General features: G+C 37.3%; 1 protein-coding gene across 2 annotated transcripts in view; it reads left to right on the forward strand.

The window, feature by feature from the left end:
• The window catches only part of LOC131162452 (lysine-specific demethylase JMJ21), a 59384-nt gene that overhangs the window by 19100 nt on the left and 23287 nt on the right, over positions 1–16997 (forward strand). The window contains exons 7-10 of one of the 2 annotated variants that reach the window (XM_058118935.1): positions 9610–9709; positions 9819–9885; positions 10027–10394; positions 10687–10809. In XM_058118935.1, coding sequence (XP_057974918.1) covers positions 9610–9709; positions 9819–9885; positions 10027–10394; positions 10687–10809 — 658 coding nt within the window. Of the gene's footprint in view, positions 1–9609; positions 9710–9818; positions 10395–10686; positions 10810–16997 lie in introns of both variants that reach the window. The other variant, XM_058118934.1, reaches the window with a different exon arrangement.

Here is a 16997-nt window from a genome sequence, read left to right on the forward strand (position 1 = left end):
TTCAGCAGTATTTATTTTATTTCTGCTTAAATCAAGTGTTTCTATTTATGGGTGCTAGGAGTATGTTTGTAATTTTTAAAATTGAGGTTTATTTTGATCAAATTAGCTTTAGGGGGTCATTTTGTAATATTCAGGCGTATTTTAGGGTCTCAGTTATTTTTGGTGGTGCTTTAGATGATAGGTGGTTTTTAAAGTGGGGTTATGTGCAAAATAAGAGTGTGCTTCTTTTGGAAGCGTTAGACCTAGTGTAAATAGGAGTCTTTAGCCACTTTTCTAGAGGTTTTTGGCATTAACTTGAGAAAATTTTTCTCCAGAGCTCAGCTCTAAGCCAGCTAGGGTTGTGAAGATTTGGATGCTAGTTTCTTGAGGATTTGACTCTGCTGCCTATCAATCCCTCCATTGCTGCTAAAGGCAAGAGGTGGTAGCCAAAAGCTGCTGTTAATGCTTTAAAACAGTGCCAAAACAGGTACTGGTTTGAGGATTAGGTTGCTGTTGTGCCTAGAAATTGTCTTATTTGCTGAACTGAAACTCATAGCAGTCATCTCTTCGTTATTTGCGGATTTAGTAGTTAGTTGAGTTGAAGAAGGTTGCTAAAACATTATTATGAAATCTCAGTCTTTATTTTTGAATTTTTCTTATTTTCCTACGCCTATTAGCATCACTAATCCTTTCTTTTTACATTCTTTTATCTGGGAAGCTAAGGTTCCTTTAAAAATAAAGGCTTTTACATGGACTGTGATCAATGACTTGCTTCAAATGGAAAGAACAAATAGGGGCATTGTTTTAGAGTGGGGAAACCTGTCCACTTGTCCTCCATCAAAATCATCTGTTCAAACAACAGAAACTCCTTGTGAACATCAGTACCAGTCTTGTAGACCCCAGAACCATCCTTTCATTGAAACCTAAATGAACACCAGCACCTCTATTTCCATAATCTGGCACATCCAGAGCTGCTTGTCTTCCACTTAAACTTTTTGCTCGTCTGAAAACCTTCGTTTTCCACCAGAAACAATCACCAAATGCAGAAACACACAACATCGACCCTGTAAACACTCATTGATACCTATACCATTATTCCCTTCTCTCTGTTAACCAGAACCTCACCATGCCTTCTTCAGTCAAGATAGACAGGAAAGTCTTCTCTTTTGAATGGATTCTTTAGATGCGAGCTCTTAGGATTTTGGAGCATGCTGGAAATAAGCTCTCTCACTGTGTATTTCTAGACAGTGAGATCTAATGGACTCAGGAACAGTTGTTAGGATTTTGGACGCAAAATACCAAATTTCCTTGGATAAAGAAGAACAAACTTTCAGGAGGGTCTCTGATCATTTGATTTGTGTCTAATGTTTTTGGACGGATGATTGTTGTCGACAAATTGCTATATTCTGGGGCCAGATTTTCTTTGAGAGTCCCAGAGGGCAAGGATGCATCAGGTTGGTGGATCTTCTGTAATTCATTGAAAGGAAATGAAGGCAAAATACAAAGGAATAATCAGAAAGATCTGGGTTGGTGGTATAGGAATGAGCCTAGTTAACAGAAATAATGAAGAACGGAGTTGTGCTTGATCGGAGATGGAAAAATTCCAGTGATTCTAGTCAGAAATGTCAGAAAGGAAAACCCTTGAATTTGGAAAGGTAATTTCGAGCAAAAACTAGGTCCAAATCTCGTTCAGATCTTGAAAATTATTTCCTACAATTATTGGACTGAAATTTGGGCTGAATGTAGTAGAAGTGGACAATAAGTTGCATGTTGATCTGTTTGGGCCTGAAAGCCTTGTTTTGAAGCCTGCTTTTCTAGTAGGCCCAAGACATTTTAAATGGGTTGGACCAGTGGGTTTAGCTTGGGTGGAAAAAGATTAGTCCAATTCAAACAAGAATGCAGAACTGAATGAGGGATATAGCTCAATTGTTGAGGCCTTGGGAGTAATACATCCAAGGGAGATGGAGATAAAGAGTGTCCTAAAGACATCAGTTAAGGAGAATAGGGTAGTGGAGATGCTAGAGAATTTGAAGGGGGAGGAAGAATCTCTGAAGATGGATAGATGTAACCTTTCAACTGATTTGGGCTGAAAGAAAAGAAAGGAATATATTCTGTCAATGCTCCAAAGACTTCAGGAATTTCAAAGGGGGATGAGACGTTAGAAAGTTCAGAGGGTAAGGACGAACGTGACAAGATGGATTTTTGTGATCTGTCAAGCAGCAAGGGAGAATTTTAGCCAGCACTGAAAGTCAAGAAAGGTACTTACATTACAAAGTTTCAAATTTTTGTAGTAGTAACGATGCAGCTGGAGGTGCAGAAGAAATTCCAGAAAATGCAGATAAGAAAGAACTTGAAAGAAAGATTGGGAGCTTATAGAAAATTGTTGAAAATACAGCACAATCTTCTAAGGGAAAACAGAGCTGCAAGTTGCCAGGATCTGATACTGAATTGGATAATTTGGATGAAGAAGATAATAACCTGGTCCTAGAACAGATTTGGGAATTTGAGGATTTTTGTTTGACTTCTTCTCAGCTTAAAGATTTGGAAATCTTAGAAGGTCCTAAGGATATCAATAATTGTATGGATGGTAATCAAAGTGAAATCTCAAAGCAGGTGGCACCTTTGAAGGAGGCAGAAACTCTTAGTGGATCTTCTTATTCTGAACAACCAGATAAGATCTTTTCAAGTTTCTCTATAGGTTTACTAAAGCTTGTTGATGAGGAAGCTTTGGCTAAAGAAAATCATATGGATAGTTCCTCTAGTAGCCAATCTTTATTTCATTTTGAGATTGGTATTAATTTTGGGATTGATACTTCTATTATTTGCAATTAGTTAATTAATTCTGGCAAAGGTATCTTACCTACTCCTGTGGTTGGTTCTATTGAAAAGAAGTACCTTTTTTTCCAAAGAGAAAAAAGATCTTATTGGAGGGTCTTTAACTCTTGAATCTTGATCCACTAGGAAATTAGAGGGATAGTTGGAACCTTGAGGAGCTTCTAGATAGGATGGGGTATTCTGTTGTTTATCCTTTATGCTAGGCTGTTAAGGTTTAAGGTTTTTTTTCCCCTTAGAACCTATGAAGGGAAAAGGAAGAGGGTGGAGAAATAATTTCAAAAATTAGCTTCTAATATAAACTACGTTGGGGGAAATAGTAAGAGGGTAGGGGCAACAAGGTGATAGAATGAAGATCTTGAGCTACGATGTTTGGGGTCTGGGCTGCCATGGTAAACATCATCATGTAAAAGGTAGCATTGTTATGGTTGCTTCAAATGTTTTTATGATTCAAGAATCCAAATTAGAGCTAGTGGATATTTTTCTTGTTAGGAATATTTGGGAGTCTAGGTTCAAAGATTGGGTTTGGTTAGCTTCCACGGGCTCCTTTGGGAGTATTTTGATAATTTGGAATACTATGTTTGCTAGAAATATATATGTTCTTATTGGTTCCTTTTCTATGTTTGTTTTTTTGGATGTTAAAGGGAAGGGCCAATGGTGGTTTACCTTGTTTTATGGACCGAATATCACCCATTTGATGGTTATTTTGTGGGATGAATTAGTTGTGATCTATGGGTTGTGCTTCCCTATTGGGTTTTTTTGGGTTTGGGGGGGGGGGGGGGGGTTGATTTTAATGTCACGATATCCACTAATGAGAAATTTGGAGGCTCAAGAATTACCTCTAGTATCAGGGGTTCGATACTTCTATTAGGGGGTCTGATCTGAGAGATATTTGGATATCCCACTCTTGAATGCCCAATTTACTTGGTTTGCTAAGGGCACTAGATCAATGGCTACTAGAACTAATAGGTTTTTGTTTACCATTTATTGGCAAGATACATTTCCCACTCTTATTCAAGAAGTACTTCCTAGCGTGATTTATGACCATTGTTCCTTGGTTCTTGAATCTAATCTTGTTGAATGGGGTCCTACTCTGTTTATAATTGAGAATATGTTGTTGATTCATCTTGATTTTTAAATCAAGTTAGGATTTGGTGGGGCGAGTGAATTGCAGAAGGTTGGGAAGGTTTCTATTTTATGAAAAGATTGAGGTGTTCGTAAGAAAAATTTAAAAGTTGGAATTTGGAGACTTTTGGTCATGTTCGTTCTATAAAGAAAGATATTCTTGAGGACATGGCTGCGACTCATAGATTGGCCAAGGAGGGACCTCTTTTTGAGGACATTATTAGTAGACGAGCCTAGTTGTCCAATGAATTTGAACAAGTTGTCTTTAGGGAAGAGATGAGTTGGAGGCTGAGATCTATAATGAATTGGGTCAAATATGGGGACGGTAATTCTAGACTCTTTCATAGGGCGACAACTGGTAGGAAAAGAAGGAACAACCTATTTAAAGAACTTGAGGATGATAGGGGAGAGATTGTGAAGGATACTCACCGTATTGAGAGTTTGATTACAGATTTCCTTCGTAACCTTTTTCATAAGGAGGACGAAGGAAGAATCATGGTTGAGAGGTTGGGTTGGTGCCCTACATCAGTTGATAAGCTTCTTGGCTAAACAGAACTTTTGAGGAGGAGGAGATCAAAAGATCAAGTTTTGAGATGGGTAGAGAAAAAGCTTCTGGACCTGATGGCTTTACAATGGCTTTCTTTTAGGATAGTTTGGAGATATTGAAGGGATTCTTAAAGTTTTTCTTGAATTTTTTAATAGTGGAGTTGTAGGGAGGAGTATGAACTCTACTTTATCACCTTGGTGCCCAAAAAGAAGGTGCTGTTAAGGTTAAGGACTTCAGACCAATTAGTTTGGTTACTAGCGTTCCTAAGATCTTGGCTAAGGTGCTTTCTAGAAGATTTTCTATTGTTCTAGAGGACACACTCTTTATTAGTCAGAGTGCTTTTATTGGTAATAGACAAATCCTAGATGCTGCCTTGATTGCTAAGAGATGGTTGAGGATGATGTTTGAAGGAAGAAAAGAGTGCTTGTATTGAAATTGGACTTTGAAAAAGCTTATTATTGGGTGAGCTAGAGTTTATTGGATAAGGTTATGGCTAGAAAAGGTTTTGGTCTGAGGTGGAGGAAATGGATTCGAGGGTGTTTATCTTCTATGGCTTTTTCTATTTTAGTTAACAGTGAGGCTAAGTGTGTCTAGGGGTCTTAGACAGGGGGATCCCCTCTCTCCCTTCTTTTTGCTATTGCGGTGGATGGTTTGGGTAGAACGATTGAGAGAGGTGTAGATAAAGGGTTGGTGAAAAGGATAAAGGCAGATATGAGTATTCGTTCCATTTCGCATCTTCAGCTTGCAAATGATACTATTCTCTTCCTATTAGACAACAAGGGTTGCTTCTCTAACTTGTTGACTATATTACAGATCTTTAAGAAAGCGTCTGGGCTGAAAATTAATTTTTCTAAGAGTGGTCTGGTGGGTCTTGGTATGAATGTGGATTCTTTTGTTAGGTTAGCTGGTGTGTGCCATTTTGACTTGGCCTATCATGTGTCTAGGTGTCCCCTTAGGTGGTAATCCCAATGCGGACTCCTTTTGGGACCCTGTTTTTGAGAGAGTAGCTAGGAGATCGGAAGGCTGAAAAGGAGCATTCTTCACTCTACGAGGCTGTATTACCCTCTTTCAAGCTTGATTATTTTCTGTACCTTTGTATTACCTTTCTCCTTTTAGAATCCCTATGAGAATGGCATGGAGGCTGGAGAAGCTATTGAGGGATTTCTCATGGTTGAGTGGGGGAGAGGGTAGGAGTGATCATCTTGTAGGGTGGGAAACTGTGTAGGCCTAAAAGGGAGGGAGGCTTGGGTTTTGGTAATTTGATGTCTGAAAACATCTCTTTGGTGGGGATATGACTATGGTGCTTTCCTTTAAAACCTCATTCTATTTGGTATAAGGTAATTCGAAGTAAATTTGGAATACTACAAAAGTGGGTTGGATGTTAGAGAGGGAAATAATATTACTTATTCGATTCCTTGGAAGTTTGTATATCAGATTACTGATTATTTCCTTTCTAAAGTTCAGTATTCAGTGGGTAATGGGGAGCAAATTTGTTTTTGGGAAGATCATTGGGTGGAGGAAATTCCTTCGTCTATTAAAATTCCCTTGTCTTTTTTGATTATCTAATCTCCATGATACCCCTATTTCTGTTTTTCTTCTTCTGCAAGGAGGAAGGCATTCCTGGAATTTACATTTGGTAGAAATCTTAATGAGAGAAAGTCTAATAGGTTGCCCATTTTGACTAGGCTGCTTGATTATTTTCATACTCATTTGGAGAGTGACAAAAGAGTTTGGAGCTTAGACACTTATGGGGAATTCTTTTGTAAATCCTTTTTCTCTTATTTGACTTGTGACCCTATTGTTGTTAATTTTGCTTTTATCCATTGATTTGGAAAGTCAAAGCTCCCTCAAGAATAAAAGTTTTCATTTGGACTGCAGTACTTGAAATAATTAATACCAATTACTTGCTTTAGAAGAGAAGACCCAATAAAGTCCTGTCACCAGATATTTGTATTTTTGTTTGAGGAGTGGAGAGATTTGTGAACAGTTCTCCATTGTCCTTGCACAATGGCTATTTGGAATAAATTATTCAGTATATTTGGTGAGAACTGGGTTTGCTGGCCAAATTGAAGGCATTTTGTACCATCACGTTTAGAGGTTTTGATAAAGGAAGGACGGGAAATCTTTATGGCAATGCTCATTATGGCTATTATTTGGTGTGTTTGACTGGAAAGGAGTGCTAGAATATTCAAAGGAGTGGCTATGTCTAATAACTTGCCTTGGAGTAGAATGATTTATCTTTCAGTGGGTGTCAGCAAATGGATTCTTTCGCTACATATCTTTGGAAAACATGCAGTGGGACTGGTTGGCTCTATTGCATTGAGTTTTGTTTTGGGCTTAGTCTGAGATTTATAATTATTTGCGTTTTATGTAAAGGGAGGATTTTATTCTCCCTGTTTTCTTTTTTTCTTTTTTGTTTTTTTTCCCTTCTTGTACATTCTGCCCTCTCTAGTCAAATTTCTTTGTTTGTTAAAAAATATCATGATGCTTTGAGGACAAATGATAAAGACGAGGAAAAGAGATGAACACTGCAGGATTAGCCACCCAAATATCTTCTCAGAAAGCAGATTCGAGAACAATTACCCAAAATAAATTTAGTGTAAGGGATGAAGAGATGGTAAATTTTTTAAATACGCCAAGAGCTCTCAAAAGAACATCGTATTTTAAGATTTGCTTCCTGCCCATTCATCTACATGCCAAATGTACTTTTATAGTAAATTTATGCCAAAGGAGGTGGTCTCCAAGGGAAACTGCCACAATCATTAGTAAAGTAGTGTTTTTAGTCACCAACTTACCAAGACCCAGACCTCCTTCTATCTTAAACCTAACTCTATATCCCACCTAACCAAATGATCCTTCTTCTCCCCTAACCTAGACCAAAGGAAATCTCTCATAACTTTCTTAATTTTATTAGCTACCTCCACAGAAGTTCTATAGATAGACAAATAATAAAGAGGTATCCCTACAGGAATTCTAGCTACTCCCACATCTAAGAGCTTGTTTTTTTAACTATTCATGCTTGCCTTGTAGAATCTCGATTCTTCTGGGTATGTCCTGTGCAAATCTTTCCCTTCTCATTTGATCCATGGCCCTAATATTGCCCCTTCTGCACTTTATCCTCTAATGACTTTGTTCAGAAGCAAAGACCTAATAAGGCTCCGTCTCCTGATGCTTGTGTACTCTCTTTGTTAGGAATGGAGAGAACAGATCCTATTTGCTTTTACAATGTCCCTTCTCTTTGGTCTTTGGAATAATTTGTTTGGGATTTTTTTGGGTGAAAATTAGGTGTATCTGGCTTCTCTGGAGCCTTTTTGTGCTATCAAGTTTGGAGGTTTTGGAAAGTTTTGTGGTATACTGATCTGGCTATTATTTGGTGCGAAAGGTTGGAAGAAATGCTAGTCTTTAAAGAAGTTGCCACTTCCAGTAGCATGCTTTGGATCTTCCTTGTGTTTCAGTGCTCCGCAAATGGATTCTTCTTTCACGTTTCTTTGGAATACATGTAGCGGGATTGGTTGGCGTTACTTTATTAGATTTGTCGTGTATTCACTTTCTCTTTGCTTCACTGCGTTCCTTTTGTAATGGAAGGATAACTTTTTGGCCTGGTTTTTTCTTTTTTCTCTTTTCTTGATTGTACTCCCTACTTTTTTCCTTTAAAAAAATATAATAATATTAAAGAGGGATAGTAGAAAGACAAGCTTGAATGAGGGTAGTGGGACCATCTAAAGAAAAAATGGCACCCTACAAATCATCCAAATGCTTGAACACCCTCTCCAACACTGGATGCACAAAAGCCTACACACTTAGGATCACCACCTAAAGGAACCCCCCTATATAAGTCAAGAGCCACTCTAGCATACCACACAGCTGAAGAAGGAAACTCCCAATTTCTATCATTATCTACCATAACTATAACAGCAGTGGTCACTATTCCCCAAATTAATTTTGCCACCCAGAAAGACACTCTGTGATCACCTAAGAAAATAATAGTATCGTTAAGGTGAGAACACAAATACCCCCTCTCTACCCACACCAATCCCTCTCATGAACCCCCTATCAACTGCCCTATCAATAAAGCTACTCAAAACATAAAAAAACAAGAACAAACAAGAATGGGGATAGATTCCCCTTGTCTAACGTCCGACAAAGCACTAAACCTCAGCTAGTTTCTTCTCAAACAATTACAGAATAGAATTTATTAGACATGCAACCACTTGACCAAGACTGCCACCTCTTGCCAAACCCCTTCCTAGCAAAGATCTTATCCAAAAAAGTTCCAACTAACCCTATCATAAGCCTTTTCTATGACCATCCTCCATTGCCTCATTAGCTACCAAAAGAGCATCCACAATCTGCCTACCCACTCCCCCCCCCCCCCTCTAGCAAAAAATAAATAAATAAAAATAAACCACCAAAGCACACTTTGAGTATGAGAAATAGTATCTCCTAACACAGAACCGAACATATTTGCCAAAAAAACCTTAGCAATAATCTTGTAACTCTAGTCAGTAAACTCATGGGTTGAAAATCGGCAACCTTAATAGACTGAGTGACTGACTCTTCTTAGGCACCAAATTGATGAAAATAGACTTGATACTTGTACCTAGGACCCCATTCTATAACTTAATGTTTGAAACCTAACATCAATTAGAATAATAATTTAGTAATATGCAATAAAGAAAGAGGGTGAATAATTGAGGACCTTTGAAAGATTTTTGTTTTTTTGTTTTTTTTTTTATATGCTTCTTGATAAATGACAGAGGTAAATAACATATCAATGAACATGTAAATATCCCTATTGTTATGGCCTGTTGTTTGATATAACCATTCATCCATGACAAAAAAAATTTTCTTCCCTTTTCACAATTTTGTAGATGTCAATTTTGAAATTTTTATCAGGAATGTAGTCAGTTTCTGGTTTATTTATTTATGAATTATGGTGGTGTTTGTCTAATTATTAAACGTAATTGTGTTTACCACATTAATTGGTTGATTTAGTTTTTGCCCTCTCTAATGGTAGACTTCTTGTTCTTACTTTTATGTTATTTTCTGTTACTATTTTCATTTCTTGCTTCATTGTAATTAAAGTAGCTGATGTTAAGAGGCTACATTTTATCTTGTCTGTATAGGTGGGCATTATATCCCCCTGGAAGAGTACCTCTAGGTGTTACAGTTCATGTAAATGAAGATGATGGTGATGTCAATATTGAGACTCCATCATCACTGCAGGTAGAAGTGTAACTGCATATAGTTATCCTTTGTTTTTAACATGTCTCTTATTTTTAATGGCATTTGTTGAAGTTTCCTTGTACTTGTTCCCTTTATCATGTGTTCACAGTGGTGGCTAGATTTTTATCCCCTTCTTTCCGACGAAGACAAGCCAATTGAGTGCACCCAATTACCGGGTGAGACAATATATGTTCCTAGTGGGTGGTGGCATTGTGTGCTAAATCTGGAAACAACTATAGCTGTTACCCAGAATTATGTGAATTCTAAGAATTTTGAATTTGTATGTCTGGATATGGCTCCTGGTTATTGTCATAAAGGAGTTTGCCGTGCTGGATTGCTTGCACTCGACAAAGATAGCATTGAGAAGGCCAGGAAGAATACTCACAATCATGAAAATGATCTGAGCTACCCTGAACTGACTAGGAAAGAAAAAAGACTCAGAATTTCCAAATGTGAGGAGGATTCAAATCGTGAAAATGGTACTGGTGGTACCTTGAAATGTCATAAACTATGGAATCAAGAATTTTCTTATGACATAAATTTTTTATCCATGTTCCTGGATAAAGAGAGAGACCACTATAATTCTACTTGGAGCTCTAGCAATTGCATAGGACAAAGGGAAATGAGAGGGTGGTTATGCAAGCTTTGGGCTGGAAAGCCACATATGAGAGAACTAATATGGAAGGTATTCCTTTTTTCATGTTATCCTCTTCTCATATATGCTTAGTTAGTCCATGGTTGATTATATTGAACAAATTAGCAACATTTAATGATTATATGGCTGGGGTGCCAAGCTCTTAGGCCTCAGTGATATACTAGCAACATTCCTTCAATGAGTGCTTTGTGCACTAGGTGTGGATATGGCTAGACTGCACACTACTGTCTTTTCTTTTGTTTCTGCTTGTTCATGTTTACTCTGGATAGTTCCAACCACAATATCCTTTGACATCTCATCTGCAATTTTTCAAATGCCCAAGGGAGCATGTCTTGCACTAAATGCAAACAAATGGCTAGAATCTGCAGCAGAAATTTGTGTGTTTCATAATTTGCCTTCGCCTGCGGATGATGAGAGGCTTCCTGTTGGCACTGGTAGCAATCCTGTAAGTGTTTCTTTCTTTTAATGGCTGGCTTTGTAAAGATTGATTACTTAAAGGTGTTTCCAGCAGACCTCAAAAAAAAAAAAAATTAAAAAATAGTTCCATTCATATGCTGAATCTGCCAGCTTTACATTATGTTAAAATTTTTAGGATGTTTAATTGCTTAACCTTTTATTGTAGTGTTGCTTCCTTTCATTTCTTTTTTGTTTTCCTGTCCATTTTTTTCCCAACTAGTTAAACTGGGACGTCTATGCATGCCAATATATGAAGTACTTACAAATTTCATTTATTTTTCCTCTGGAGTGCTGAAAAGCTAGTTATGTTTGATGAAAATAATTGACAGTACCATACAAAATATGAGCCAATAATTATTTCTTAACAGGAAATGCTTTTAGCTTTCAAATACCATGCAACATGGCATCAAAGCATGACTAATGATTTGTGAAATGTTTATGGTGTTGGACTCCTTTAGTAGGGGAATTGAACTTCTGCTTTCTGTTGCTATGGACTGACGGTTCATTAGTTGTTATGACTTGAACATTTGTGAGTAACATACCTTCCTCCACCACCCATAGAGGAGAAAAATAATTGTAAGATTTGTACAGGGTTGGGTGTGGGGGAAAAGGGTTATGGTTGGATCTTGGAAAGTTCCTGTGAAAATTCTCACATGAAGAATTTGCCATTGCTATGGTTGCAGCTAGTAAGCCATATAAGTGGGTCTAAGGCATACCCCCCCCCCTCCCTACTTTTATTTTTATTTTTTTTCCATATTTTGGGTTGGTTCTTGGAGCACAAAAATGAATTAGTGATTTCAGGATTGCCATTTAATAAGTTCCAATTGGAATGGCATAAAATGAAATTCCAAAATTTAGATAGTAAAACCCGATAGACATCTAGATGAAGTTTGTAGGTTTCAGTTTTATATAAAATATATCTAGATGAATGTTTGTTGGTTTCAGTTTTATATAAAATGCATGGAAGCAACTTGTCACTTCCCTATTTTTGGTGCATGACCAATCGTGACTCCATCTAACATCCAATGGAGGCACTAGGCCTAGGCAAGAATTTGATATGCAAAACCATCATTTGATAGCAAGTTAGAACCGTGCAACCCAATGTAAAGAGCTCGTCACTGAAAGTTTTTTTTTTTCGGTTGCTTTATGAAATATATGTATGTATCTTGTGTTTCAACAAATATTCACTCTTAACTAGCTTCTAACCATGGTCCTAAATTTCCACTTCCACGAAGTTGTCGAAATTTCCATCAAAATTTCCGGTTTTTGTCACCCTCGAAATCAAAATGGCATTCAATTTCCGTCTTGCATAATTTCCATCGAAACCTCAACAAATCATCCAATGTTTTTTGAAATCTCGAAATTTTAGCGAAACTTAATGAAATTTCCTCAAAATTCAAATGAGCAATTTCGGAGTGAAGTGAAATTTCTCTCTTAATTTATTTTATTTATTTTGATCGAAACTAATTATTACAAGTGCTTTTGAAATTGAATGACAAAATAAACTTACAACAATATTTTATTTAACCATTCATGTCTAAATTATCATTATTTATATAATAAACAATTTTTAAATGATTTATGATTTTCATTTGTATAAATTGAATCTATTTAATTACATTATCTTACAAATATGTTTGATACACATTATATTACAACTTTTCCACCTTATGCACAACATAGATGTAGTGAACTTGTGATATATTAATCCTAAAACTTACATTATTTTGTTTATTAACCATTTTTAAAGTTTCACAAAGAATTCAATACTTTACTGCTGATTTCCGTTATTTTTTCAAATCAAAATTGAAATCGAAATTGACATCAAAATCAAAATTTCCGTCAAAATTTTCGTATTTTTGGAGCTTCGATGCTTAAGAATATAGTCAAGTGTATGGTTTGGATTATTAAGATTGATTCTCCCTAGTTGCCAAGTCTCCCTCGGCACGTTTGTTCATCTCTTTATCCACCACCTGACACTAGCCTCTACATTAGCTAGTTGTGAAGAATGCTTTCCTACAAGGTGATCTTTAGAAGGAGGTCTATATGGAGCAACCACCTTGGTTTTTCACTCAAGGAGAGTTAGGCTCAAGTGTTGGCTCAAGAAATGATTATATGGTTGAAAATAGTCTCCCAAAGTGTGGTTTGGTCGATTTAGTATTGTAGTACTTGAGTTTGGCCTCCGACGGTGTGCAGCAGACCATTCTATATTTTATCATCATACTTCATCTAACAATATTTTTCTTATTATGTATATGGATGATATTGTGATTACTGATGATGATGATCAAAGCATCCAAGGCCTAAAGATTTTCCCACAAACTAAGTTTCCGACCAAGGATTTGGGACCATTGGAAGCACTACTTGGCTTTAGAAATATCAAGATCTCGTACAAGGTCTTTTAGATGAGACTGTGCTATTGGGATGCAAACCTATTGATACACCCATGGATCGCAATAGTAAGTTAATGCCAAATATGGGTGTGTTGCCTGACCTAGGATGGTAGGGGAGACTTGATGGAAAGTTGAATTATCTCACAATCACTTGACTGAATATATCTTTTATATATTATTGCAACAAGTGTTATGAGTCAGTTTCTTGATTCTCTAAGAACAAGTCGCTGGGATATAGTAGTTCGCATCTTGAGATGTCTCAAAGGTGCACTTGGGAGAGGTCTCTTACATTAAGATTGAGGTCACAATCATATTCCAGGATATACTGATGCAGGTTGGTGCAAGTCCCCTATTGATAGAAGATCCACATGTGGGTACGGTATCCTTCTTGTTGGTAATTTGGTTTCTTGGAAGAGTAAGAAAGAAACTGTGGTGGTGAGGTCAAGCGTTGAGTTAGTATAGGGCATGACTTGCACTGCATGTGAACTTGTTTGGTTGAAGAACATGTTGGAATAATTGGGTTTTCCACATTCTTGGTCTATGGAGTTGATGTGTGATAATTGAGCTGCTATTCATATTGCCTCCAACCTAGTTTTCCATGAGCGAATAAAACATATTGAAGTTGATTGCTACTTTGAGAAACTTGTGCAAAATCTCATTATAACCACCCATCTGAAGTTGATTTGCAGCTTGCTGATTTATTCACCAAAGCTGTAGGGGGGTTGCTCGTGTTAAATTCATTTGTTACTAGCTAGAAGCATACGATGTAGATGCTCCAGCTTGAGAGGGAGTGTTAATGGTTATTTAGGTCATTTAGCATTATTAGCATATGCTAGTGTTATGGTTGTAAGTATGAGTTAGCAAGGGTATTATGGTTATTGGTATATGCTTCTTGACATTTATTATAAATAGAGGGAGAGACTTGTCGTTGTGATTAGGTCTTCTTCACCAAATACTTCAATAGATATCATGAGGAAGGAATCTTTTGGATTGAAAAAATAATTATGTGAATATTTAATGGTTTGAGTATTGAAACTTTAACTAAGCATATGTACGCAAGAAACTAAAAATTCAGGTTACATATGTAACATATCCTAAGGGTCGAAGGATTATTGGAAAACATGCTTGAGAACATAGGATAAGAGGTGCCCACTTATTGATTCTTGTCATTTCAAGAAACTATTATGTAAGGCAGATTAATAATTAGTGAGACCCCAATTCCCACGAGAAAAATTTCTGAATACCACTTAAGGAGTCTCAGATTTGAAAAGAATAGTGGGCAGCACCCTTTACCCAAATCAATTGGTACTGAAAAGTTAAAATATCACTTCCTCACTATTTTATATTGATTGCCTAAAATGGAAAAAATTATTCCTCCTAAAATTTTGGATACCATTGTTCAACCATATCCCATGAGCTCTAGAGAGAACATGACAATGAGGAGAACACGTATGATGTGAATGCTCACATTTATAGGTTGGTAAATGAAGCAGGGCAATGGGGTTTAGTGTAGCCAAAAACCTTTATAGGGCAAGAATGGTTGAGAGATCTAAGAACAAGGACCAAGGATGATTAGTTATATTGAGTAATTGGAGAGGATGGAGTTGGTATGGATGCCAAGTTGCAAATTGATCTCATTTTGCAGCCGTTTGTTGACTCCTCTCATTTTGTTATGAACTATCATATGAATAAGTAGGTCTGTACTCTTCCAAAGTTGGTCAAAATGTTAATCATAGCTAAGGGCACCATTAAGATGGGGAAGGACTCTGTCCCTTGCACTCCAGGGCCTTTTCACTCCAAAGGTGAAGGCAAGACTAAAGGGAAGAAGCATTTGAAGTCCTTGGAGGAATCTCTAGAGTCAAGGGGCAAGTCTAGGGAAGTTAATGACAAAGAAAGTGCTTCCATTGTGGGAAGGATGGGAATTGGAAGAGAAAGGAAACTACTTTTGATAAAAAGCTTTTCATAGAAACTAACCTTACAATTGCTTCTACTTTAAATTCTGGACCAAGTTCTTTTTTTTTTTTTGTTTAATCAGCAAAGAAATTTTATTAAAGACAAACAGGGTCATCAAGAAGCATTCAGGAAAGCAAGAAGAACAGAAAGGTCCCTCTCGGGCACCACAATGCCAACTAGTGATCATGGAAAACCAGTTATCTTTAACAGCCTGCAGTCAAGAAGCTGTCCCATTGAAGGCCCTTCCGTTTCTTTCTTTCCAGACTGCCCAAAAATAGCAAGGGGAATAAGAGTAAGGGCTCTCCTCTTGAACTTGTTGGCACGATCCCTTTCCAAGCCCAGATCTTGCTCTCAACTGATGCTGCAGTGACCCAATTCTGTTTGATCAAGGAAATGGCCAAACTCCAGATATTCCTAGTCCAGAAGCAGTGGAGAAGGATGTGATTTACAGATTCTGCTTCTTTGAGGCACAGAAAACACCTATTCATGGTATAGATGCCCTTTTATTGAAGGTTGTCAAGCTTGAGGATCTTGCCTAGAGCGGCCTCTCAAGTGAAAAAAGCAACCTTGGAAGGGGCTGCAGTTTTTCCAATGGTCTTCCAAGGAGAAGACCTGGCGCACTCCGTTGCACAGCTAAGATGGTTGAAACAGGACTTGACTGTGAAAGATCCCTTCTTGCTCAAGGACCACTTGGGGGTCTTGGAGGAGCCCTGGCTCTGAACATTATAAATATGTATAACTTGAAGGCTCAAAGGTGACCCAAGAGGGGGGTGAATTGGGTTTATAAAATTTGAAGTGTTTGATGAAAAGATTTAAAGCAAATTAAGCAAAGAAGCAATACACAAATCTAAAACCAATTAAATCCAAGAGAGAAGGGAAGAGAGAAAGCAAACTCTTTTTTATAGAAATTCAGCAATCGGCCTACGTTCACTCTCTCAAGGTCAACCGCCTTGAGGTTCCATTATACCCCTTGCTTTAAAGACGGCAAGGATACCTCTTACAACCTCCTTGTTTTCTACAAAGACAAGGAAAATAAATTTTACACAAGATTACAAATGAAAATTCCTCACAAGGAATGATTTGCAATTTGAGCTCACAAAATAACTCTTAAAGAATTTGAATCAAGCTCAAGAGTTTTGGTGTTCTCTCAAAGATGAGCAACGTAAAGCACAAAGAGAGATTAAGAGAGAATGAAAACACAAGCACTTGGATATGCAGTATGGATAGTTTCTCTTCTGTTCTCAAGGCCTAGGAGGGCTATATATAGAATTTAGATGAAAACTAACTGTTTTTTTTTTTTCCCATTAGAGCCTTTTTGCTAGCCAAGCCAATCAACCACTTACAAGGTTGGTCAATCGCTAATTAGTCATTAGAGAAGGAAAACAAATCGTTGGAGGCAAGATGTGTCAAACCGGTCGACCACCTTCAGGGCCAGTCGACCGCCCTTCTGGTACAAAGGCTAGGGTTTGGTCTACTTAGGTTCTCATTTTGCCAGCTTAGGTCTATTAGTGCTTTTCCTTATGTTTTCTTATGATTGTACAAATTAAAATACTACAAATAATTGAATTAAAGGCTTCAAAATTTTCTCTTAATTCTTCATATTTTCTCCGACTTCAATGGCTTAATTCCTATAGGAAACACATTGAGCACAAAGTCCTTAGTCCATAATAGTTTGTTATCATCAAAAAATGGTTAATGAAACCTTGGGGCTAACATAACTCTTTGCAGGATCTAAAAGGAAGTAGAAAATTGAATGAACATATGAGGTCACCCTTAGATTTGCAAATGAAGCAAGAGTTGCTGCATTAGCTTTGGGACCAAACATTTATCT

This window comes from Malania oleifera, chromosome 8, assembly GCF_029873635.1.
Source record: "Malania oleifera isolate guangnan ecotype guangnan chromosome 8, ASM2987363v1, whole genome shotgun sequence".
NCBI classification, from domain to species: Eukaryota; Viridiplantae; Streptophyta; class Magnoliopsida; order Santalales; family Ximeniaceae; genus Malania; species Malania oleifera.